Raw genomic sequence first — 26,767 nt, forward strand, 5'->3', positions numbered from 1 at the left:
CTTTTGTGGTTGCTGAAGAGTTTTATTTCGTCTTCAGGCAGTATAATGAGCCAAGGAATTCCAATGAGAATGAATGCAGGTTGTCTGGCAGCTGCTGGGCAGCCAGGGCTGTCCCTGGGAAAAGATGCCCTCTGAGCTGGCTGACAGTTCCCTTAACTGAGTAAACAGTCAGGAAGAGGGCCTTGCAGTCCTAAGTCAGAACCCAGGTCCCCTTTCACTAAAGTCCTGCGGAAAATCATCCTGGGAAAATAGACAGTCATACAAAAAATAAACATGAGGAAATTATAAGCCAGCCAGATATTGATTTGGGTTGACATCACTTCCATGGATCACTTCATCCATCCATTTATTTATTGATCCATTTATTCAACAATTATTCACTGAAAGCCCACAAGGGACAAGGACTGATAGGTACTAGGGGTAGGGTGCTAAACAAAACAGACAGTCTTGGCTCCCTTCGAGCTGTATTCTAGTGGGGAGACAGCTAGTAAACAGTGAAGTGTAACTTGTAGACTGAAGTGTGTCCCCCTCCAAATTCATACGGCGAAGCTCTAAATGCAACCGTGACTATGTTTGAAGACAGAGTCTTTCCAGGAAGTAATCAAGGTTAAGTGAGGTCATAAGAGTGAGGCCCTTATGATGGGATTTGTGCTCTTTACAAGAAAAGACACCAAAGAGCTGGCTTCCTCTCTTCCTCTGTACCATGTAAGGACACGGAAAGAAGGTGGCCTTCTAAAAGCCAGAGAGTCCCTCACCAGAAACCAAACCTGACAGCACCTTGGACTTCCAGCCTCCAGAACCATGAGAAAATCGATTTCCATTGTTTAAGCAACGCAGTGTGTGGTATTACTGTGTTATGCCCACCTGAGCAGACTAATACAATAACATAATATTAGGAAATGATCAGAACTATGAAGGAAATCATGTAAGGTAGAGGGACAGATAGATAGGCAGTGGCAGAATGGAAAGTGGCACTGAGTATGGGGACCAGAAAAGGCCACTGGGGAAGACCATTCGAGATGGAAATATTTCAGGGGCAATTCGCTGACATGGGGACAAAAATGCGGCATGTGAAAAACAGCCAGAAAGTCTCTGCAGCCTGAGCACATTGGGCAGGGTATGAATGAAAGTAAACAGAGACAGAGGAAACCAGGGACCAGTTCATTCTGGCTACACAGGCCATGGCAAAGACTTCAGATTTTGTTCTAAGTGGGATAGAAAGCTACTGGAAGTCTGTAAGCAGGACAGTGACATATATGATTTACCTTAAAAGGATCACTATTACATAGGAAAGAGACTGTAGGAGAGAAGGACTGGAAGCTGGAAAACAATGATGAGGTTGGTTTAATTTTCCAGGTAAAAGATGATGGGGACATGGGCTAGTGGGGTGGGGATGGAAGAGGTGAGAAATTGTTGGATTTAAGAGTCTATTTTTAAAATAATTCAGGATCTGTCAATAGGTTGGACATGGTGTGCAAGAGAAAGAAAAGAGTCAAGGACGCCAAATTGAGCTGTGCAGCTGGGTTACTGCAGTGCTTTTTACAGAGATGATAAAACGGTAGGAGGAGTTCGTGTGGTAGAGAACAGAGTTGAGTCAAGGGTTGTTTTGCACATGTTACATTTTGGGATGCCTGTTAGACACACAAGTGGAAATGTTAAATAGGCAACTTGATAGAGCAGCATGGAGTGAAGGGAAAGATCAGGACTGGAAATAGAAAAGTGAGTGTCATTAGCATTTAAACAAAGTTGAAAGCAGAAGGCTGAGTATTATCGTAATTACTACCAGCACCTGCTTCTCAATTTACAGATCCTTCTTTAGGGATGCAGGAGGGGATGAAAAGCTATTTTCCAATCTTCCTGTTCCACCTTTTCCTTCTCTAACCCCTCAAGATTACCCCATCCAGCTTCAAGCGGCCACTGTCTGCTATTCCTGGAAGTGACTTTACCTGTCCCGCCCTTCACCGCATTTGGGCCAGTGCAGCCGGACTGGGGCACATGGGAGCACATGCTCTGGGCATCTGCTAAGGCAGAGTCTTCCCAGTGCTGGAGCTTGGCTGCTCTGCCCGTGGTTCCAAACTAAATCTAGGCCTGACCTCTCTAAAGCCTGGACCCCTGACAAAGGCAAGTCTTTTCCCAGCAGCTTGCCTGCCACTCCTCTCACCATTCCACAAGGCCTTAATGTCTTTTTTGTTGTTTTTTGTTGTTTTTGAGACAGAGTCTCGCCCTATTGCCCAGGCTGGAGTGCAGTGGTGTGATCTCGGCTCACCGCAACCTCTGCCTCCCCTCTTCAAGTGATTCTCCTGCCTCAGCCTCCCAAGTAGCTGGGATTACAGGCACACCACCACACTGGCTGATTTTGGTATTTTTAGTAGAGACGGGTTTTCACCATGTTGGCCAGGCTGGTCTCTAACTCCTGACCTCAGGTGATCCACCTGCCTGGGCCTCCCAAAGTGCTGGGATTACAGGCCTGAGCCACCACGCCTGGCCAAGGCCTTAAAGTTTTCACTGACTTGGATTTTTCCTCAACTGCGGTAGGAGAACAGTGAGGCAAGTCTCTTTTAAGATAACCATGGTCATCTTGCATTAATGAAAAAAACAAAACAAAACAAAACAAAAAACCTGCTTTTAGTGAATATAGGAGAAAAACTGTGTGTCTGTCTGAGAGATTGAAAGATCCCATTACAGCCTTCATCCTCATTACTTTATATGTTGCCACTGATCTGTGAATGACAAGAGTGGCCTCGAAAGCGGGGGCTCTGTAAACTGACCTGGCTGGATTATGGAGTGTCATTTAAGTAAGAGCTGTTATCACAAGTCAGATATGGAGGGGACCCTGAGACTGCAACACCCAAGAGGAGCTACTGGTGGGCTAGACTAGAGGTCTTCCAACTGAACGGTGAGTACCATGGATACAAATAAGAGAGTGGTTTATAGTTGCTCACTTTTCATGCTCCTAAAACTGACCTGTCTGAGAAATATACCTCTTCCTACATCAGAAAAGAATTCCCACCTTGAATCTTACTAGGGTGCATTGCTCCTGGATATAAAAAGCTACTAACTAAGGAACTATGAAAAATATTAGTTTCAAAGGGTCATCTCTAAATTATTTATGAATGAACCATGATTTTGTGTCTTCCCCAGCGTACACACACAACATATCACCACGTCTGAAATGTGCATTTTTTTCACATTGTAAAAAATTCTCTGAAATTGATATATCTTCCCACCATGTGAGCTCAATAGCTATTGCTATTACCTGCACGTGCGCAGTATCAAGAACACCACATTTGGCTGAGTGCTGTGGCCCACACCTGTCATCCCAGCACTTTGGGAGGCCGAGGCAGGAGGATCACTTGAGTCCAGGAATTCAAGACCAGCCTGGGCAACATGGTGAAACCCCATCTACAAAAAATACAAAAATTAGGAGGGTGTGGAGGTGCCCACCTATAGTCCCAGCTACTCGGGAAGCTGAGATGGAAGGATCACTTGAGGCTTAGGTTGTAGGGAGCTGAGATTGCATCACTGCACTCCAGCCTGGGCAACTGAGCAAGACTCTGTCTCAAACAGACAAACAAAAAATCCAAAACAACCAAAAACCAAAACATTATTATTTGTAGATGACATTTTTAGAAAATATTACAAAACAGTTTCCTCTGTCAAGTAGATAACATTTTTTTTCTACATAATAACCCCAAAACATGTGTTAGATAAATTATTAAAAATAAGAGAGTTTAGTCAAGTGGCTAGATATAAAATTGATTTACATAAAATATTGCACTTCTATGCCTCAGCAAAAAACAAACATTAATTTAAGAAAAGAAATAATCTGCCCTTGCGCAGTGGCTCACACCTGTAATCCCAGCACTTTGGAAAGCTGAGGTGGGTGGATCACTTGCAGTCAGGAGTTTGAGACCAGCCTGGCCAACATGGCGAAACCCTGTCCCTACTAAAAATACAAAATTAACCCAGTGTGGTGGTGCACACCTGTAATCCTAGCTACTTGGGAGGCTGAGGCAGGAGAATTGGTTGAATCTGGGAGGCAGAAGTTGCAGTGAGCAGAGATGGTGCCACTGGACTCCAGCCTGGGTGACAAAGCAAAACTCCATCTCAAAAAAAAAAAGAAAAAGAAAATATAGGATATTTGAATGACCTCTAGAAAGAAGCATTTCTTTTTAAATTATTTTTGATGACAAATCATAATTGTATAAATTTATTGGGTACAATGGGATGTTTTGATACACATACAAAATATGGAATGATTAATCACACTAATGAATATATCCATCAGTTCACTTACTTATATTTTACGGTGAGAAGTATTTCTTCAGTAAGTTGCAAAGAGATCATATAAGATACAATTATTATTTCAACTTTATGTATAAGAATCTGAAACTTAGAGTAATTAAATTTGTCCAGAGTCACCCAAGCCAGCATTCAAACCCCGGAAATGCAGTATGTGGGCTGTCATTCTTAACCTCAATGCTGTACAGGCATTTTGTGCATGTTCCATACATCAATTTCCTTTTCCCCCCTCTTTTAATTTTTATTATTTACTTATTCATGTCAGATGGGTAATGTGCCCACGTTGTAACAAGATTTGATGTGGTTTGGCTGTGTGTCCCCATCAAAATCTCATGTTGAATCATAATTCCTAGTGTTGGGGAAGTGACCCGGTAGAGGTGATTGGATTATGGGGGCGATTTCCTCATTCCGTTCTCGTGATAATGAGTGAGTTCTCATGAGATCTGATAGTTTAAAAGTGTGTGGCACTTCCCTCCTCGCTTCCTCTCTCTCTCTCTCCTGCCACCATGTGGAGAAGGTGCTTCCTCCCCTTCCCCTTCTGCCATGATGGTAAGTTTCCTGAGGCCTCCCAGTCATGCTCCTGTTAAGCCTGCAGAACCCTGAGTCAATTAAACCTCTCGTCTTCATAAATTATCCAGTCCCAGGTAGTTCTTTACAGCTGTGTGAAAACAGACTAATATAGGTTTGAAGGAGGCACATCTCAAACATGCGTGTGAAAACCCAATCATCACACTTACGAACTACAAAAGGATCTCCCCATCTCCCTTCTCTTCTTAATCAAGCCTTCCCTTTTTCTCACTCTGAATAAACTGTTCCCTACTTTGCACTCCAGTAGCAGCCTATACGTCCCTGTAGCATTTACTTTATACCTCGCATTATTTTCTCGGTTTTCTCTACATATACATGGGTACATACATAGAGTAGGTCTGGAAAGATAGCCAAGAAGTGTCCACAATGTAGATGATATTATTATTATTAAATTGAGCAGTTTGGGTAAGAGGTTGATGATAATAACAACGCTCTGATTTCGTTAACAATAAATATTTCAACTTCACAATATGCTCTAATACATAAAACGTCTTAAAAACTTCAAAGAGCTGATAAAAGAGTGAAAAATTACAAGACAAAAATATAAGCCTAGGCAACATGGTGAAACCCAGTCTCTACAAAACATATGAAAAATTAGCTGGCCATGGTGGCGCACACATGTGGTAACAACTACTTGAGAGGCTGAGGTGGCAGGCTCACTTGAGCCAGGATCACACCACTGCACTCCAGCCTGGGTGACAGAGTGAGAATCTGTCTCAAACAAAAAGGAAAGGGGAAGGGAAAGAAAGGGAAGGGAAGGGGAGCGGGGGGAGGGGAGGAGGAAGAAAGGAAAGGAAAAGAAAAGAAAGGGGAAGAAAGGAAAGGAAAAGAAAGGAAAAAGGAAAGAAAAGGAGAAGAAAGGAGAAAGGAAAGGGGAGGGGAGGGGAAAGGAGGGGAAGGGAGGGGAGGAGAGGAGGGGAGGGGAGGGGAGGGGAGAAGAGGGGAGAGGAGAGGACTCTAAGGAGAGGACTCCAAGAGGTAAGTGAAGGATGGTAGACACTTTTGCCCTGAAGGTGTTTGCCAACGTTAGAGAAATTGCGCTTCAGTTTTGATGACTGAAGCTTCTTAAAAGGAGACCCACTTTCCTTAAAACTAAGACTCCAAAGTGCTACATCCTCAAGGTAATGGTAAAGAAGAAATAAATCCATCCCACTCCTCTCTACCTCATGTCCAGGGAACATCAGGAAAAGTTGTCCTTGATATAAACAGAGAAATGGAAAAAATTATCTCTTAGAGGTTATAATCGCAAACTTAGTGCCTTGTAGATAGTAACCTATATACCCACATCACCTAAGTAGTTCAAAAGAACTCTAAGCTCAGTTTAAAGTGGTCCTGAACTGGTAATACATTTAGGCACCTAGAAGAGGCAAATGCAAGTTCTTTCTGGAGGAATGTACCTTCACTTAAGGCAGTGCTATCAACCGGGGTGAAAATTTTCACCAAAAAATTTTAAGGAAAATTAGCAACTCACAGTAAAAGTAAACACAGAATCAAGGAAACAAGGCACGATGAAGGACTACCAGCAAAAATAATTGACAAAAGTCCTATTTTATGAAAATCAAATATTACAATAGGATTATTAGTCATTTTAGAAAACTATCCTTGCACTAAATAAAAAATAAATGATGCACTTTCTTTTCTTTCTTTCTTTCTTTTTTTTTTTTTTGAGACGGAACTTTGCTCTTGTTGCCCTGGCTGGAGTGCAATGGCGCGATCTCAGCTCACCGCAACCTCCGCCTCCCAGGTTCAAGCGACTCTCCTGCCTTAGCCTCCCAAGTAGCTGGGATTACAGGCATTCGGCACCACGCCCAGCTAATTTTGTATTTTTAGGAGAGATGGGGTTTCTCTCCATGTTGGTCAGGCTGGTCTCAAACTCCTGACATCAGATGACCCACCCATCCGGCCTCAGCCTCCCAAAGTGCTGGGATTACAGGTGTGAGCCACCACACTTTTAATTATATGTAGAAACTGGAAACTCTAAAAATATAACCTAACAGGTGTTTTTTTTGTTTTGTTTTCTGTTTTTTGGGGTTTTTTTTAGACAGAGTCTTGCTCTGTTGCCCAGTCTGGAGTGCAGTGGTGCAATCCCAGCTCACTGCAACCTCCGCCTCCTGAGATCAAGTGATTCTCCTGCCTCAGCCTCCCAAGTAGCTGGGATTACAGGCGCATGCCACCATGCCTGGCTAATTTTGCATTTTTAGTAAAGATGGGGTTTCACCATGTTAGTCAGCCTTGGCTTCCCAAAGTGCTGGGATTACAAGTGTGAGCCACCACACCTGGCCAACAGGTTTTTTTTTTAACATGAGAAAATTTCTCAAAATGAAAAATATAGTAATCATAATTAAAATTGATAATTTGATAATCAATTTTAACAGAATAGATTCAGAAGAAGGGAGAATTGATGAACTAGAAGATAGGGTGGATGGAGTTATTCAAAGTACAACAAAGAAAGCAAGAGATGAAAAAAATGAAAGCCAGGTTAAGGAGAGAGTAGAGAGAATGGGACAGAAGCAATATTTGAAGAGATTAATGGCGGAGAATTGTCCACAGTTGATGAAAGACACCAAGCCATAAATTTGAGAAGTCCAACAAATCCCAAGATAAATTAAAAAATACACATCTATTAAAACTGTAGAACACCAAAGACAAAAATATAATAAAAGTAGCCAGAAGGTGGGATATGGAATGGGGTAGGGAGAATGTATTCAAATAAGCAGCATGCAGTCAAACAGCTATTTTTTTTTTTTTTTTTTTTTTGAGATGGAGTCTCACTCTTTCACCCAGGCTGGAGTGCAGTGGCACGATCTCGGCTCACTGCCACCTCCACCTCCTGAGATCAAACGATTATCCTGCCTCAGCCTCCGAAGTAACTGAGATTACAGGCACCCATCACCACGCCCAGCTAATTTTTGTATTTTTAGATGAGACGGGGTTTCACCATGTTGGCCAGGCTGGTCTCGAACACCTGACCTCAGGTGATTCACCCACCTTGGCCTCCCAAAGTGCTGGGATTACAGGAATGAGCCACTGCGCCTGGCCAAACAGTTGAGTTTGTAATAGCAACAGTGAAAGTCAGAAGACAATGGAATAATACTTTCCTTCTTTTTTTTTTTTTAACGAAGCACTAACCAAGAAGTAGGGAATACACTACTACACTAAAAGATAAAACACAAAGTCTTTACTCAGAAAAAAATTATTGTAAGAATGAAGGCAATGGGAGGTTGAGGCTGCAGTAAGCTGTGATTGCACCACTGCATTCCAGGGTGCCAGAATGAGACCCTGTCTCAAAAAAAATAAAATAAAATAAAATAAAGAATGATGGCAAAATAAAAATGTTACCAGAAAACAAACAGAGATCATTCACTAACAGAAAAGAAACATTAAAGGAAATTCTAAACGACACATTAAGACAGAAGGAAATGGAACCAAATGAAAGGTCTGAGATGCAAGAAAGAATAGTAAGGAAGAAATATAAGCCAGGCACTTTGGTTAATGCCTATAATCCCAGCATTTTGGAAGGCTTGAGGTGGGAGGACTGCTTGAGCCCAGGAGTTCAAGATCAGCCTGGGCAACATAGAGAAACTATGTCTCTACAGAAAAATTAGCCAGGCCTGGTGGCATACTCCTGTAGTCCCTGCTACTCAGGAGACTGAGGTGGGAGGATCACTTGAGCCCAGGAGGTGGAGGCCGCAGTGAGCCAAGATCGCACCACAGCACCCCAGTCTGGTGACAGAGCAAGACCTTATCTCTTTGAAAAGAAGAGAGAAAGAGAGAGAGAGAGGAAGGAAGGGAGGGAGGGAGGGAGGAAAATAAGCTAGATGGGGGCCATGGAGGTCAGAAGTCAGAATCCACTAAGGAGTATGTAATAACTTACCTGCTGAATCAAAACAATTGAAAATTTATTTAAAAATTTTAAGGGCCGAGCATGATGACTCATGGCTGTAATCTCTGCACTTTGTGAGGCCAAAATGGGATTGCTTGAGCCCAGGAGTTTGAGACCAGCCTGGGCAACATAGGGAGACCCCACCTCTACTTAAAAAAAAAAAAAAAAAAATTAGCCCAGGCACGGTGGGGCGTGCCTATAGTCCCAGCTACTTGGGAGGCTAAGACAGGAAAATCGCTTCAGCCCACAAGGATGAGGCTGCAGTGAGCCATCACTGTGCCACTGCACTCCAACCTGGGTGACAGAGTGACCTGTCTCAAAAAAAAAATAAAATTTTTAAGAAATGTGATAATATATGGGTAAATATCAATGAATAGGCCAAGTGTGGCGGCTCACACCTGTAATCCCAGCACTTTGGGAGGCTGAGGTGGGAGGACCACTTGAGCCCAGGAATTTGAGACCAGCCTGGGCAACACGATGAAACTCTGCCTCTACAAAAACAACAACAAAAACAACAAAAATTTGCTGGACATGGTGGCCTGTGCGGGTAGTTCCAGCTACTCAGGAGCCTGAGGTGGGAGGATTGCTTAATTTGGGGAGGTGGAGGTGGAGGCTGCAGTGAGCAGAGATGCCACTGCACTCCAGAGTGAGACTCTGTCTCAAAAAAAAAAAAAAGATATTGACCACACAATAACTGTAATATCTTGTCAGGTTCAAAATAAAAACAGATGAGAATTAAAAATGGCAAAAACAACAACAGTTGAATGGAGCTAAATAGAGCTTAAATGGTGTATAACATTGTTAGTTTATTACACTGGGACTCAGCATTTCTATTTCATTGAGCGTTTTCTTTTGGTCTATTAATTTACTCAGTTTTCTTTATTTCTGCTAACATGTAAAAGAAAGCTTATTTGCTGTGAGGTATATAAAATTATGTATATACACCTCAATATTAATTCTATTTTCTAATTATATATTTGTAAACTGTTCTATGCTCTTATTATTCTTGTCTTCTTGGTCCATCCTAGACTTAGTGGGGTATTAAAATCTCCTACTTTGGGCCGGGCGCGGTGGCTCAAGCCTGTAATCCCAGCACTTTGGGAGGCCGAGGCGGGCGGATCACGAGGTCAGGAGATCGAGACCATCCTGGCTAACACAATGAAACCCCGTCTCCACTAAAAATACAAAAAAAAATTAGCCGGGCGTGGTGGCGGCGCCTGTAGTCCCAGCTACTCGGGAGGCTGAGGCAGGAGAATGGCGTGAACCCGGGAGGCGGAGCTTGCAGTGAGCCGAGATCGCGCCACTGCACTCCAGCCTGGGCGACAGAGCGAGACTCCGCCTCAAAAAAAAAAAAATAAATAAATAAAAATTAAAAAAAATAAAATCTCCTACTTTGCTCACGTTTCTGCCCATTTCTTCTTGTAGTTCTAACAGATTTTGCTTTGTGCACTTTGTTGTTTTTGACAAATCTGGTTTTATGAAGCCTCTGCTCTCAACCTTGCAATGATTTTTCATCATATGTGGAATAAAAATCTAAAACACTTGTCAAGTCCTGCAAAGAGCCTATATGATCTGGTTCCTGGCTACCTCATTTCCTGCCATTCTCTCTGCCAATTTTTTTTTTTTTTCTTGAGACAGAGTTTCACTCTGTCGCCCAGGCTGGAGTGCAGTGGTGTGATCTTGGCTCACTGCCATCCTCTCCTCCCGGGTTCAAGGGACTCTCCTGCCTCGGCTTCCCAAGGAGCTGGGACTACAGGCATACACCACGACGCCTGGCTAACTTGTGTATTTTCAGTAGAGACGGGGTTTCGCCACGTTGGTGAGGCTGGTCTTAAACTCCTGACCTCAAGTGATCGCCCACCTTGGCCTCCCAAAGTGCTGGGATTACAGGTATGAGCCACCGCACTCCACCTCCGATTTTCTTAAACATGCCAAACATATGCCTGTTTTGGGCCTTTAGTGGCTACTCCTGGAGCTTGGAAAGCTCTTGTCCCAACTATGTTCCTGGCTCAATTCCTTAGACTTCATTCAAGATGCTGCTCAAATATCTCCTAAGAAAGACTATCTCTAGTCTCCCTGTGTCAAAATCACATCCCCACCGCCCCCTATACTTTCTCCGCTTTTACTATTTTATCGTTTTCATACAACGTATCACTACCGTAGTCCCCCCTTATCCTTGGTTTCAGTTTCCTGTGGTATATTTCGAGAGAGACCACATTCACATAACTTTTATTACAATATTATTCGTTATTGTTAATCTCTTGCCATGCCTTATAAATTAGGCTTTATCACTGGTATGTGTGTAAAGGAAAAAGTATGGAATATTTCAGGTTTGGCACTATCCCAGGTTTCAGGTATCCACTGGGGGTCTTGGGACATATCCCCCATGCATTACTGTGGGATCCTGTGCTTGAAAATTACATATTTTTCATCTGCAGTATAATGTGTTATGGGGGTAGAAACTTCATTGTTGTGTTCACCCATAATCTCAAGCTGGTACATAGTATTCAACAAATATCAGCTGAATGAATGAAACTTATTGCTTTATTTTTTGGTTGTTCCTCTTATCAATCAGTATTAGTTATCTTCTAGAATGTGGTTTTGCTTTCAGTTCTTTGATATTTATATTGTCACCATCATTTTTTGTTCATGAAGGCTTGTCTACTTTTGTCTATATCTTAATTTTTACTCCAGTTTGTGTTTCTCTATTCCAAGCAGCAAATGTTGCATGTATTTTCATGTTGTTTTTATTTATTTACTTATTTTTTTGAGACGCAGTCTCGCTCTGTCACCCAGACTGGAGAGCAGTGGCGTGATCTTGGCTCACTGCAACCTCCGCCTCCCAGGTTCAAGCAATTCTTCTGCTTCAGACTCCCGAGTAGCTGGGATTACATGCACCTGCCACCATGCCCGGCTAATTTTTGTATTTGTGGTAGAGATGGGGTTTCACCATGTTGGTCAGACTGGTCTTGAACTCCTGACCTCAAGTGATCTGCTCACCTCGGCCTCCCAAAGCGCTGGGATTACAGGCGAGAGCCACCGCGCCCGGCCTTCATGTTGTTTTTTAATTCAAAGATTTGTCTTTTATATATGATATTAAGCATTTCCATTTATCCAGTTATTTCTGTAATCCTATGTTATGTTTTATAAATTTTGTTTTCTTAGTATTTCATTCCCTCTGCTATTTGATAAAACTTACTTTCTCAGACTATATGATAAGCTAGCTAATGGCAAAGGGATAGGAAATGGGAAGTGGAAGACATTACAAAATACCAATCACAGCTTCCTGACCAATGGAATCAAGCAAAGTCTGTACTAATCCCCATTTCTTCTTTATCCTAGGGTGTGTGTGTGTCTGTGTGTGTGTGTGTCTATGAAACCTTTTCAACCAATTTCTTCTTTGTACTCTGTTTTCCCTTGATGATTAAATTTCTTTGTTGGTGGTAAGTTTTATAATTTAGTCCTTAGGTTACAGAGCATCACGTAGAGATTTTTGACTGAACTAGAATAATAATGAACATCACTGAGAAACCCAGAGATTGATCAGACTTAGCATCTTCCCTCTGGAGGAGAGCACACATTTTTTGTTTTGTTTTGTTTTGTTTTGTTCTGTGACAGGATCTCACTCTGCAGGGCTCACTGAAGCCTAGGCCTCCTGGATTCACTCAGGTGATCCTCCCACCTCAGCCACCCCAGTAGCTGGGACTATAGGTACCTACCACCATGCCCAGGTAACTTTTCTGTAGAAACGGGGTTTTGCCATGTTGCCCAGGTGCATCTTAAACTCCTGGGCTCAAGTGATCCTCCCACTTCAGCCTCCCAAAGTGCTAAGATTACCGCAGCACCTAGCAAAGTACACACTTTTGTTTAAATGAGAGAAGCTGCATTATTTCAAGAGGGAGAATGGTGGTATGGCTACTGCTGTTGTTTGGAAGTATGGCTAGAGGTATGTATAAAAAATGTTGACTACTGGCCATGCACGGTGGCTCATGCCTGTAATCACAGCACTTTGGGAGGCTGAGGCGGATGGATCACCTGAGATCAGGAGTTCAAGACCAGCCTGGCCAACATGGTGAAACCCTGTCTCTGCTACAAAAATTAGCCAGGCATGGTGGCGCATGCCTGTAATCCCAGCTACTCAGGAGGCTGAGGCAGGAGAATCACTGGAACCCAGGAGGTGGAGGTTGCAGTGAGCCAAGACTGCACCACTACACTCCAGCCTAGGCAACAGAGTGAGAATCCATCTCAAAAAAAAAAAAAAAAAATTGTTGACTAACAAGTTGAACCACTGTGGACAGAGCAGATTAGAACTCTGCATCTCCTTTGAGTATACTTTTGTGTTAGTACACTTTCCAGATTCCCCTGAAGCTAGCGTTCCAGAGGCAAACTTAGTTTCTCCACCCAATTGCATGCTGCCAGATTTTTCCTACAGCAATGTCTTGTTTAGATACTTGCTTTGAAGGTGTCAAGAGAGTTTTTTGTGGAAATAGTGGTGGCAGCAACTTCCTCATTGCTGGACAACTTTAACAGTGTGTTCTAGAAGTCAAAAGTCCAAGGTAGGCTTCCTGACTTCCTCTCTTCTTGGTTGGAGCAGAAGTAGTAGCATTTCTGGCTAGTCCGGCTGGTCATGTTTATGGTGGAATCTTTCCTGGAGACTCATCATAGAGCCCTATGTAACCATTCTGTAGACATCTAGTTTCCTATATGAAACCCGTTCTTGCTTATGTTAATGTTTTTTGATTCTTAAATCCAAACTCTGATCGGTAAACTAAAAATTCGAAAATTTTGTTTTTCCAGGTAAATCTCATTTAAATGAGTTGTTGAAACGTTCATTTAGCCTCTTTTCACTGAGCAAGAAACTTAGTTTTGTAAATAGTCTTTGGCATTATCTATCCTTGGTTAGTCTAAGCATATATGATACAAAACGTAGTCAAACACCGGTAAGTGGCTCACGCCTCTTTCCCAGCAATTTGGAAGGCTGAGGCGGGAGGATTGCTTGAGCCCAGGAGTTGGAGACCAACCTGGGCAACACAGGGAGACACTGTCTCTACAAAAAATAAATAAAATAAAATATATATAAAGTCAAACACGTTATTTCATCTCTTAAGGGAAAGAGTTCTCTGTGGTTCAACACATTGTTATCCATTGTGCAAAAATGATCATTGCCATGCTCTGATAGTTTTAAAATGATTAGACAGGAAAATCATTATATTGCAAACTGGTATTCAGAAATGTTAGGATTTTCAGTATTTTTATTTTCCAAACATTATTTTAAAAGAACATTAAAAGCATTAGAAATACAAATCTTGCCTAATGGTTAACATAAGAACAATTATTATAAAATGTTTAAAATACATCACATACTTTGCATCACAGTAAGCATCAAGAGAACTAATTGACATATCCTGATAATTAATCATATTCAACTGAATTCTCATTACTTTTAGTTCTCATTTTAGCCCTTATGAAGAGGTAAGTTATATATGTCTACCTCCTGTACCATGACACCTTTATTATGTTATGTTAACGCAGGTAGAGGTAGACATATATAACTTAGGAAGAAACAAGTTATGTCTACATCTCTATATTTACATATAGAGATACAGATATGGAGGGGGCTACAAATCGAGCCCACTATATATTTCATGCAATTTGTAACAATAATTTCCTTTTTTTAAACTTTTCTTTTGGAGATAATTTTTTGATGAGCATAAAGAGACAATACCTCACATGCACCTGCTTAGTTTTCTTTGTGCTATAATTTTTACCTCCCAATGATGGGCCTCATGCCAGTCAAATCATCTCAGATTCAAACATCACACAGAAAACCTGCCATTTTAAATTTTATAAATAGAAATTACTTTTGTGTTAATCTTTTATTACATCACATTTGAAATGCCTAGCCAAAAAAATAGATGTATGCCTTTAAAAATGTGATTCTTGATTAATGTTGTATTTTTTATAAAGCTGTTTGGCATACTGGGGTAAATACCAGGTTTTGAATTAAGACAAAAATCTAATTCCTAATTTGCCACAATTCTTCAAAAGATCTTGGGAGAGAATATTAGATTTCTTAACTCTTTGTTAAAAAGAGATAATAGGCCAGGTGCACTGGCTCATGCCTGTAAGCCCAGCACTTTGGGAGGCCGAGGTGGGTGGATCACAAGGTCAGGAGTGCGAGACCAGCCTGGCTAACATGGTGAAACCTTGTCTCTATCAAAAATACAAAAATTAGCTGGGCATGGTGGTGTGCACCTGTAGTCCCAGCTACTCAGGAGGCTGAGGCAGGAGAATCGCTTGAACCCGGGAGGTGGTGGTTGCAGTGAGCTGAGATCGTGCCACTGTACTCCAGCCTAGGCAACAAGAGTGAGACTCCATCTCAAAAAAAAAAAAAAAAAGAAAAGAAAAGAAAGGGAAAAAGGGAAGGAGGGAGGGAGAAAGGAAAAGAAGGAGGGAGTAGGTAGGCAAATCAGTCTAAAAGGTGAACTTAAAAACAAAGTAATCTGAGGCTATCCCTGGGTGTGGCAAGAAAAACATTTAGAAGAAAAGGAAAACAAAATAAAATGTATGCCTCATATTTAAATCTCAGAAATAGAAATAACTGATCAATACTGAAAGGTAACAGTTTTAAGATGAGGTTGAGCAGAGTTCTAACTGAATATCTATTCTGTCTTCTCTATACCTCTCATGACCCCTGTATTTGGGGATAACTGGGGGAGGAAACTATAATTAAATGCCTTTCAGCTGGATGTGGTTTCTCACGCCTGTAATCCTAGCACTTTGGGAGGCCGAGGCAGGTGCATCACTTGAGGCCAAGAATACAAGACCAGCCTGGCTATCATGGTGAAACCCTGTCTCTACCAAAAATACAAAAATTAGCTGGGCATGGTGGCAGGCACCTGTAATCCCAGCTACTCCAGAGGCTGAGGCAAGAAAATTGCTTGAACCCGGGAGGTGGAAGTTGCAGTGAGCTGAGATCATGCCACTGCACTTTAGCCTGGGTGACAGAATGACACTCTGTTTCTACAAAAAAAAAAAAAAAAAAAAAAGCCTTTTGTAAAGGAACAAAGTACCTTCCAATGTGCAATAATAATTCTTGACTATAACAACTTATAAAGATAGGTGTTGCATATTGATGCTCATCTTGGGTGTCTAACATTTAAAAACCTAGTGAGTTCAAATACTAACTGTATAATGAAAATATTTTTACATAAAAATATGAGTTCACAGTTGTTATGCTAGGAATCGCAGAGCATATAGTAAAATTAGTTTCAGGTAAAGAAATATTTAATCTATTTTTTCTTTCTGTCCATTTCCAGTTTAAGATTAATGGGAGAGAAATAAAACAATTAGTTTGAAAATAGATTATCTTGAGAATTTTTCTACCATAGTAATATATAAAGACAAAAAAGTCATTTCTAAATAGTTACTTGAATACTGTCAGGCGGTTAGCAAACTCTTCTCATACAGAAGGAAAACATAAATCAAAACATTCCCAATCTCATCTCTACACCTTGTTAAGCAATAATGAATATTGCCCAATGCATGACAGGAGTCCACACTGTTTTCCACAGAACACCAGCAACTGAGATGATTACAGCAGTGCCTTCTCTCCCGGGAAGAGTGCACCGCTACCATAGACGCAGTCCTCGTCACTAGGCTTCTCGAGTAAGATCATTCAGAAACAATTCACTTTTGGGCCAGGTGGGGCGGCTCACGCCTGTAATCCCAGCATGTTGGGAGGCCGAGGCAGGCAGATCACCTGAGGACAGGAGTTCAAGACCAGCCTGGCCAACATGGTGAAACCCCATTTCTACTAAAAATACAAAAATGAGCTGGGCGTGGTGGCACATGCCTGTAACCCCAGCTACTTGGGAGGCTGAGGCAGGAGAATCGCTTGAGCCTGGGAGGTGCAGGTTGCAGTGAGCTGAGATCATACCACTGCACTCCAGCCTGGGCGACAGAGCAAGACTCCATCTCAGAAAAAAAAAAAAAAAAAAAGAATACACTTTTAACAAGCAAAAATATATCTTTTTTTTCTTTTTCTTTTTCCTTTTTTTTTTTTAAGATGAAGTCTTGCTCTTGTCACCCAGGCTGGATGCAATGGCACAATCTCAGCTCACTGTAACCTCTGTCTCCCAGGTTCAAGCGATTCTCCTGCCTCAACCTCCCAAGTAGATGGGATTACAGGCACTTGCCACCACACCTGGCTAATTTTTGTGTTTTTAGTAGAGACGGGGTTTCACCATGTTGGCCAGGCTGGTCTCGAACTCCTGACCTCAGGTGATCCACCCGCCTCAGCCTCCCAAAGTGCTGGGATTATAGGCGTGAGCCACCTCGCCTGGCCCAAACATATTTCTTTTTCAAAAGAACTGTAAACCTACTCAATTGACATAAAATATGTCTATAATAAGAAATGGCAATAATCACACTACTATGTTCTTAGTTGACTGTCCTATGAAAGAAAAGTACCTAACGCCTATGTTTGAGTGTTTTTGGTAAAGACAGAGTTATCTCCTTTTCTGCCTTAAGAATATATATATTTCTGGCTGGGTGCAGTGGCTCACGCCTGTAATCCCAGCACTTTAGGTGGCCAAGGCAGGCGGATCACCTAAGGTCAGGAGTTCAAGACCAGCCTGACCAACACGGAGAAACCCTGTCTCTACTAAAAATACAAAAATTAGCCAGGCATGGTGGTATGCACCTGTAATCCCAGCTAGTCGGGAGGCTGAGGCAGGAGAATCGCTTGAACCCGGGAGGTGGAGGTTGCGGTGAGCCGAGATTGTGCCATTGCACTCCAGCCTGGGCAACAAGAGTGAAACTCTGTCTCAAAAAAAGAAAAAAGAAAAAAAAGAATATATACATTTCTTTTAGAGACAGGGTCTTGCTGTGTTGCCCAGGCTGGACTCATACTCCCAAGCTCAGGTGATCCTCCTGCCTCAGCCTCCCAAGTAGCTAGGACTACAGGTGCACACCACTGCACCCAGCTAACAATATATTATTTATTCAAATCAACCTGCTACCAAAAAGGTATAGTGTTCCCAATTTCAGCACTTCAAAAAATCAAAATTTACAATTCATTTAATAAAAATAACACCTCAGCAAAAATCACACCTTCACATTCTTTAAAAAAGTCCAGTCAATATCTTATTTTGAAGACACATAACACTGACTCAAATCATAAAAATCAGTTGACTTTCTACTTTAACACAGTAGCTTCATTCCTGGCATCTATTTAAAGGTTTGGTACAAAAGACTGGGGCAAAGATCAAGGTAAAAATCTAAAACTTTCACATCAAATCTTAAGATGTCAACAAACTACAAAGCAAATCAACACATACTGACACATCAGACGAAAGAAAACCATAACTGCCAACTTTTCAGTTGAATCTTTTAGGTTTTGATCCGTCACTGAACTCAAAGTTAGAAGAAAGTCCATTAGTATCAGAAACAAAAATAAGATCCTATAGCCTCAGTGACTTTAAACAGAGGGAACTGGAATCTGCTTGGCTGAAGTGCTGTCATATTCCTGCATTAAGTCATTAGTGGTGTGATAATGCATGGCAATATATGAATTGGCAAATCCAAAAGAGTTTACTGGCTGTAAGTTACATGGGCTGCTCTCCTCCTGGGAAGGGCTGCTGTTATAGATGCTGTAGTAAGGTTCAATCCGAGTGTTGATGGGGGTTGAGCTGCTCTGACCACAGTGTTGATGTCCAGCAGAGATCTTGGGACTCACCACACTTTCCTTTGAATGACTTGGGCCACAAGCCTGGTCCACAAATTTCTTCTGTGGCTTTGGAGATAACATGTAGGCAGAGTTTGTTTCATGATGGGAGGATTTGTTTCTGTTGACTTCGAGGTTCCCTTTTCCCATGGCTCGAAGTCGAGTCTTTTGTTTGCAGCAGAAAAAACCCAGGCCTATGTACTGGAGGCACCAGAGCACTTTCCTTCTCAGCCCTGCACTGTTCCGAGAATATATAAAAGGGTTTAATCCTGACTTGAAAAATATAAGGGTAAATCCAAACAATTCAAACTGGTAAAGAATGAAGCTCCCATTGCTGGAGAGAACCACCTGTACCAAGGAGATCCCCAGTGGAAGACAGCACACCAGGACTGACAGCACAATGATCACGCAGGTGACCACGGCTTTGGAATCCTTGGCAGTGGAGAGGTTGATGGCTGATACCAGCTGGAGTCGGCTCGCTGCAGGGGTGGCCAGCTGGTTGGGACTCTTGGTATATCCACGGGTCTGAACGTGCTGCAGTTTGTTGTAATTCTGGTTCCTATACAGAGCCGGCATGGCACACTGGATGGGATCTCCACCTCCCTGCACAGGGACCCCCATGAAAGGCTGTGGTCTGGAAGCATCGACTGTGATTACAGGGGGACACTTTCTGACTTGAGCGTTCTTCCGCAGGGTCTGAGCAATCATGATGTAAGAGACAGAGACCACAGCAACACAGAAGGTGAAGTCGACCACATAGAGAGACAAAATGGCTTTCCCTTTTCCAGCAATCAGACTGGACATGGGAAGACAGAGGTGGGACTTGCTGGTTTTCAAGGTAGCCAAGGTGGCAAGGGTGAAGCTGGTGGCCCAGAGGAGCAGGGTGAGGAGGACGGTGCAGGGAAACGAGGCCATGCGATTAGGTTGCTTCCCCAACACCATGCGGAGCCGGTGCAGGGCAATCACTGCCACTGTCTTCAGGGACATGATGATGAAGCCGGAACTGGTGAGATGGAAAGTGAAGCAGAAAGCATCTGGGATACTACTGGCTGAGCTGAAGAATAACACAAAGGTGAACATGGGTGCCGTCACTCCACAAATGAAGAGGTCACAGAAGGACAGGTTCAGGATCATGAAATCAAAGTTGGTTCTAAATTTCCTGAAGGCTGGATCGAAGAAGGACAAGAAGACAATGAAGTTGCCGTAGGAACCCAGGCAGAAGATGACCGCCAGTAGAAAAGTACAGGTCACCAAGGTGGCTGTGTGGATGAGATCCTGAAGACCCTCCTGGAGAGAGGTGCTGTTTCCTTCCGGTGAGTGAGGCACATGGAGCGAGGTGGCATTGGGGGCATCTTGAAGGTGGCCTGTTGAGTTCATCTTCAGAGAGAAATGTCTCCTTCTTCTGCTCCCCAAAAACACTCAGTGAGTCAGGACCTCAGCTCACAGACGAACAATATGAACAATATGTGACAAAAGAGGCCCAAGGCAGATGAGCCTACACACAAAAATGCATACCCAGAAACAGAAAGGGATTAATGTAGAAACAAAGGAATTCATACAGTGATCTCATTATTATTAGTAATAGTATTAGTACTAATATCTGTCACCTTGAGAGAAAAATTTATTCACTTATTAGCGATGGGGTCTTGCCATGTTGCCCAGGCTGAACTTGAACTCCTGTGCTCAAGTAGTCCTCGTGGCTTAGCTTCCTAAGTAGCTGGGACTACAGCATGCACCACCAAACCCAGCTCTCTCTCTCTCTCTTTTTAACGAAGCACTAGAGTTTTTCAGCTCTGACTTGGTGCACAGAAAGCACTTCTCCTCACAAGGCCCAACACAGAAAAAGATACAAACAGATGCATTAATCCAGCTAATATTTAGTTGTATGACACAGAGGTTTTCAAACGAGTTTAAGTGTCACCTGGAGAGCATGTTAAAAAGTTTAAGTTATCACTTGGAGAGCAGATTTCTTGGCCTCGCCCCTTGTGATTCTGTTTGAGGGGTGTGCAGATGTTACTTTTAGAAACACTTCTGTGTCAGGCACTGAAGATATACAAGAACGTAACCTCTCCATCAAAGAGATCACAATCTAGTTGGAGATCAATCTAACTATGTAATTATAGCCTAATAAGGTTGCAGGGTGCTATGAGAGCATGGAAGGGGGGAACCTACTCCAACGTGGAAAGGGAGCTGGGAAAGGATGAAGGGCGCTTTAGCGAGTAGGGGCCAGCTGGATGAAAGGTCGGGGGTATGGAGTGAGGACAGACAGGCTAGGAGAAGTGGGGGTGGGTCTTTGCAGCAGAGACACTGAGGCAAAAAACTGCACGTGCTTGAAATACAGGTTGGAGGGTATTGTTGATGCATAATGTGGCCCTTCACATATTTCCCATAAATCATTAACAAATCCTGTTTCATTCCCTGTGAAGAATCCTTTATTTCCCAGTATTTATAATTTTTCCCCCAGCTTGCAATGTCTTGGCCAATTAACTGCATATTCTCCTTTGGAAAAAAAACCTTGTGTACAACTACATGTGAGGGGGAAAACTGGAAGTAACCAAGGATGTTGGAATTATACTAGAAATTTACAAGGTGCAAAGCACCACATTGTAAAGTCTAAACTGCTATATAAATGTGAGTTACCATCATCCCCAACAAGAATATCCTGATGGTGAAGCAGGAGGCATGCACCCATTCCTGCATTTGTTCACTCAATTTACATTAATTATGTGTATACCATATGCCAGTATTATGCCAGGTGCTAAGTGCTAGGATGAGTAAGGCACAGTCACTACTTTAAAAGAATAACTTCTTGCTTTCCTAACTTCTTTTTTTCTATTTTGCAATGAGACTTAATGTGCACTCACACAAATCTACATTGTCCTAAATCCCAAAGTCCTGCATGGCTTGGTGCCCAACCTGCTCCCAACAGATGCTTCTGGTGGGACCGGCTAAGCTGTTCCTTGGAGACAGCGCTATGTTCTTGACAACCAAAAAGTGTTTGCCTTAATCTAGAATTTTAGGAATAATCAGTGGCACTGTGGAGGTCCAGGGCTGATATTCAGTGTACTTAACCACCAGCTCAAGCTGGATCCCAGAAGCCTCCAGCTGTTAACCCTTTAGTTGCCGGATCAAGGGGGTACAGAGGAATGAACCAGGTCAGTCAGGGATTACCTGGGGCTCCGATTAGCAGCTATGGACTACCCAATAGAGAGGTCTCTCTGCATTTAACAACAGGTACAGCCATGCCAGTGACTATCGGACATAGACCAGTCCTGGGAAATCCATATAATTGACTGGTGTCCTTCATCAAGGAAGAAGATATCTTCATCTCTACTCTTTTTTTTTTTTTTGAGACGGAGTCTCGCTTTGTCGCCCAGGCTGGAGTGCAGTGGCCGGATCTCAGCTCACTGCAAGCTCCGCCTCCCGGGTTTACGCCATTCTCCTGCCTCAGCCTCCCGAGTAGCTGGGACTACAGGCGCCCACCACCTCGCCCGGCTAGTTTTTTTTTGTATTTTTAGTAGAGACGGGGTTTCACCATATTAGCCAGGATGGTCTCGATCTCCTGACCTCGTGATCCGCCCGTCTCGGCCTCCCAAAGTGCTGGGATTACAGGCTTGAGCCACCGCGCCCGGCCTTCATCTCTGCTCTTAACGTTCATATGGTACAGATCAGGACGACACGGTGAATTTGTCCACGGGAAAGTGAGACCAACTCTTCTATACTTTCCTTTTAAATAAAAGTTCCATAAGAGAAGAAAATCCTGAACTTTTGTTTTTTGATGGTTAGAATTTTTTAAAAATAGTACCAGACAGCTCTATTTCCACTTAAAGGCTGTATACTTGTTTCTGAACACTTTTGATACCTATATAGTGAGAAAGAGAACTTTTTACTGTTTTTTAAAATTGCTAACGGGAGGACTAGAGCTAATTTATGAAAAGAGAAGTAGAAGAGAAAACACAATTTGAGGAGGCAGGAAGAGCAGGGAGGTGATACTGGTGTCTCTAACCCCCTCATCTCCAAGGGTTTCCTTGGAAGTAGAGAAATGAAGAGGGGTGAAGAGGGATGCAGGAATTTGGCCTGGGGAAGTTAGAAGAATGAAGAGTCTGGAATTAGGATGCTAAGAGAAATGAAAAGTAACTAGGTAATAATGAAGTGAGATGACAGAAGTTATGAAGACTTCAGGCTAAGAGATATTTGGAAAAAGGGATTAAGAGAAAAATGAGATGATGAAACACTAACGTAAGTCAAGAATAGGAGGCAGCAGGAAAAAAGGTGATTTGGGGTAGAGGAGAGGCAACTTTCACGTTTTGTACAGTTACATTTTTCCAACAAATTTTAAAATTTTCAGTATATATATTTTTAATAGAGATGGGGGTCTCACTATGTTGCCCTCGCTGGTCTCCAATGTCTGGGCTCAAGCGATCTGCCTGCTTTGGCCTCCCAAAGTGCTGAGATTACAGGTGTGAGCCACTGTACTCAGCCTTCAATAAATTAAAAAAAATAAGAATTCCAGGTCAGGAAATAACAATGGCAGTATAATTATCAGCATCATTATTAGTATATTAATTTTATCAAGTGCTTAGGATGTGCCAGATACTGTTCTCAATGTTCTACACTATTAGCTTATCGGGTCCTCACGAAACCCTGAAATATTTGGTATAACATCTCCATTTTGCAGTTGAGGAAACCAAGTCAAAGAGAAGTTATTTAAAGTGGTGGAACATGGACTTGAATCTAAGCAGTTGCTCTTCCACACTCTTCACCACCGTGCTAAGCCGAACAACAAAAAAACCTTTTTGGGAGGCATCCCCAGGTCAGAAGTATTAAGTGGTTATTACACACCAGGCACCTATTCTAGAGGCTTTACATAAATTATCAAGCTTTATTTCATTCTCACAATAATCCTATGAATAGGTATTGCAACCCCTTCCCCGCTGAAACTTTGTGGAATCTGAAATTCTAATATATCTATATAGCTATATCTACATCTATGTAGATACAGATAGACACACACACACACACTCTTCTACGTATCTTTTTGGCAAACTTGATAATTGTAGTGCACATATAATGTAATCATAAATCACTCCTATATCTCAAATTATCTCAAATTAGAAAAAAGAAGGAATCATGGGCTGGGAAGAGAAAAGGGAGAAAAAGCAGAGGACAGAATAGACGAAAAGGTTTGCAGAAATACTTTAGTGTAATAGAAATCAAGAAAATTGAGGGAAAGTAAACTCAGGTCTTAGTAGTAACCCCTGAGACTTTAAGAAAGAGGAGGCTGTGACCATAATTTGGAACGACATGATGATGGCAGAAAATAAAAGTGATTTTGGAAGGGGAGTAAATTAATACTGATTTGCTACTCTTAAATATTAAATAAAGGTTACCCATGTTATCTGCAATGCAAACATACAAGCTACACTTTATCTTTGAGACGGAGAATAGGTTATGGAAGAAGATGTGATTAAAGTCATAAAATCAGAAAGATTTTAAGTTGGAACACCAGTCTTAAGCATGCATATTAGCTGCACTAAGACAGAACGAATTCACATGCATATTCTTACAACTGAGACATCCTGAAGTAAGCAAAGAATACTGATGAAAATTTATTGTATAATTTGAGTGGCAATGATTTTTCATTAAGATGTGTGAACAGCCTGTGACATATCTAGTGTGCTGTTTAAAATTTTAGTAAATATTAAAACATGTTATAGGGGCTTTTATAAGTTAACTCACGACCTGAATTCTTCCAACGCATTCCTCGCGCCTCCCCCAGAATGTCTTAGGCTAGCATTTTCAGAGCCTAACCCTCAGAGAGAGCAAGGTTCTGTATTATTGTGATTCCCATTGTATTTCTGCTGATCAGGAAAACCTCAGGGAGGTTCCATAACTTCCCCAAGGTCACTAAGAGTCGAGCCAGATTTATCGGATTTCAAAGCCCTTGCTCTTTCTATCCAGCAGAACTCCACTGAACCCGGAGCAGCTAATGGGATGGGAAGGCCTGAGTCATTTGATGGGAGGGATGAAGAGGCCATGGAGCCCTCAACCTGAGGACAGAGTGGGAAACTGCAGGCAGGGGAGGTCGACCCCCCCGTGAGGGGCTGGCGGTGGGTAGGCACTTCCCGGACAAGGGTGAGGTGACGGTAAGGAGGGCCTAGGCCGGGCCAGGTTAGCTTGTGAACGAATCTGCAGAGGGGTGATGGGTTAGGAGGGCTCAGCCGGGGTAGGGGCGTTGGTTGGTTGGGGGATTCCACGGCTGAGCAGAGCCTGGGAACCGGCAAGGACGGGCGAGAAGGCTACCCTGAAGGCCGCACCAGGAAGACAGGTACGCGGAGCCGGGCCTGGCCCTGCGCAGCCGCGCTCCTAGCTATCCCGCCGGTCTCCGGGAGCCGTCCACGGCATCGTGGGGTAGTCCTCCTCCAGGGGCCCGCGGCCTCTCACCTGCCAGGTGGCCGCAGCGCCTCCCCTCCTCCTCCATCTCGCAGTCCGGACCCCAGCTCCGCCTGCCGCTCCGGATGATGCAGGACTAGAGGCATCATCGCCATCGCCACCGCCTCCGCGCATCCCGGGAGCCGCGGCAAGACGCGGGCGCAGAGGCGCAGTCACGGAGACGCCCAGGGCACCGCCCCCTCTGCCGGACACCGGGCCTGGCGCCCCGCCTGCGCCCCGCACCCTCCGCGCCTCCGCCGCCGGCCTCCCGGGGCCCAGAGCCCGGACACTTCCGCTGCCCGCCGCACGAGGGGCGCTTGAGCTAGAAGGTTTTTCAGGCTCGCGGTTTTGCTGTTTGGGGAACTCAGGCTTCCTGATATAGCCAAAACCTGAAACGCAGAGCAAAGTGGAGTGGGAAGGAAGGGAAAGATAGGGGTACTGATGGCTCGCAGGGACCCAGGGAGGTCTTTGCGGGCCTCCCTAGGCTGCTTACCCTGCCCGCAGCCCACCTCCTCCTCATTCCCCGAAATTGGCGGCGGCTTCCAGTTTGGAACTTTGAGACCTAGATTTTACAAATCAAGTCATTGTAATATAATTTAAATTAAACCAATTTGAACTTACCTAAGCTCTCTTAAGGTATTAGTGAATTAACTGAGGGAACTCAGCAAGGGGACTAATTGGCAGGAAACATGAAAAGTATAAAGAAACTACCCATGCAAATAAAACGACCAAGCCCGGGAATCATGGATATTAATATATTACTTAATACTATGTTGAATGTAAAAAATCTTGATAAATCATAGTGCAATGTATAGGCTAATTTTAGCAAGCAAAAACACAAAACTAAAACTACCATCCTCTCTCATTCTTCTAATTCATACATGTCCAAAATAATGAACTCCTAAGATAGGTTTTAGTCTGAACAATCAAGTAACACTCCTAAGTATGTCTGCTATTATGGGTACAAAATAAAACCAGTTAAACTCTTCCTCCTTCAGTATCCCAACCTGGCTAACTAGGATCTTACTACTTTTCTAACCTCAGGGATGCTATTTAGAAACAGAATGTTATTTGAAGGCCCTTTGCTTCATTCAATCTGGTTACCAGAAAACCAAAGTTGATTCTGTTCAGGTAAAATACTTAGAATGTTGCTACTGGATTCTTCATTTAAGCTAACGGTTTATCTTTTTAAAACAGAACTAACAAGCATCAAGTAATTTAATTAATGCAATTTCTTCAGTTCCCTATGCTTTCATAAAACAAACAAAAAAACCCGAAAAAACAAAAAACATGAAGAGGCTGGATAGTTTATTATTCAGTCCAGGAGCTGAGTATGCTATCAGAATTCTGTTTAGAAATAACTTCAATAAAGTTTTCCAGCTTCCACATATTCCACTTCCCAGCCACTTGCAATGAAGCAGTTCCAATGTATGCTGTCAATAATGGGAACCTTGAGTCCCACAAAAAAATCAACAGAAAAATACTCATTAGCATTTGGAGTGGGAATTCTGATCAAAATTACATACCTCTCTATATAAATTAGCTACTGCATAAATAAATGCTAGTCCATTTCCAGGCATTTGGCTATATGAATGGAGATTACAATAGGTCTGGGCTGGATTGAGACCATCAGAGTTACACCTACCGGAGAAATGGTCTCAAACTGAAAACAAAAAAACCACAAATCATAAAGGATTCTACAGATGAAGAGGAAATCAGGACTTATCAAAGTTCCAGAACTAGCTAGAACCATTCAACAAGGCTAGTATATCTATAAAATCTATAAGTGAGCGAAATTGGAAAAAACATTGGTAGTAAAAAATGGAAAATCTGCA

At 42.7% G+C, this 26,767-nt stretch overlaps 2 protein-coding genes and 1 non-coding gene across 3 annotated transcripts in view; all 3 read right to left on the reverse strand.

Annotated features, from left to right (window-relative positions):
* LOC105465032 (ankyrin repeat and SOCS box containing 3) overlaps positions 1 to 25,048 on the reverse strand; it is a 194,334-nt gene extending 169,286 nt beyond the window's left edge. The window contains exon 1 of the mRNA XM_011713215.3: positions 24,945 to 25,048. Coding sequence (XP_011711517.2) covers positions 24,945 to 25,048 — 104 coding nt within the window. The remainder of the gene's footprint in view (positions 1 to 24,944) is intronic.
* Positions 4,955 to 5,054, reverse strand: LOC112423749 (small nucleolar RNA U13). Its single transcript, XR_003014308.1, has one exon. It is a non-coding gene; the product is annotated as a small nucleolar RNA U13 (small nucleolar RNA).
* LOC139355267 (G protein-coupled receptor 75) lies at positions 14,008 to 25,083 on the reverse strand. The gene is made up of 2 exons (XM_011713209.3): positions 24,945 to 25,083; positions 14,008 to 19,995 (listed from the first exon to the last, which is right to left on the reverse strand). Exon 2 carries the CDS (start codon positions 19,875 to 19,877, stop codon positions 18,255 to 18,257), a length of 1,623 nt encoding a protein of 540 aa, XP_011711511.1. The 5' UTR covers positions 19,878 to 19,995; positions 24,945 to 25,083; the 3' UTR covers positions 14,008 to 18,254.
* Between the last annotated feature and the right edge of the window lie 1,684 nt (positions 25,084 to 26,767).

The sequence above is a fragment of the Macaca nemestrina genome, chromosome 13 (genome assembly GCF_043159975.1).
Source record: "Macaca nemestrina isolate mMacNem1 chromosome 13, mMacNem.hap1, whole genome shotgun sequence".
NCBI classification, from domain to species: Eukaryota; Metazoa; Chordata; class Mammalia; order Primates; family Cercopithecidae; genus Macaca; species Macaca nemestrina.

What these genes read in the sequence shown, in the direction of transcription:
- LOC139355267 (XM_011713209.3), bottom strand. Translation starts at nt 19,877, where the DNA reads ATGAACTCAACAGGCCACCTTCAAGATGCCCCCAATGCCACCTCGCTC.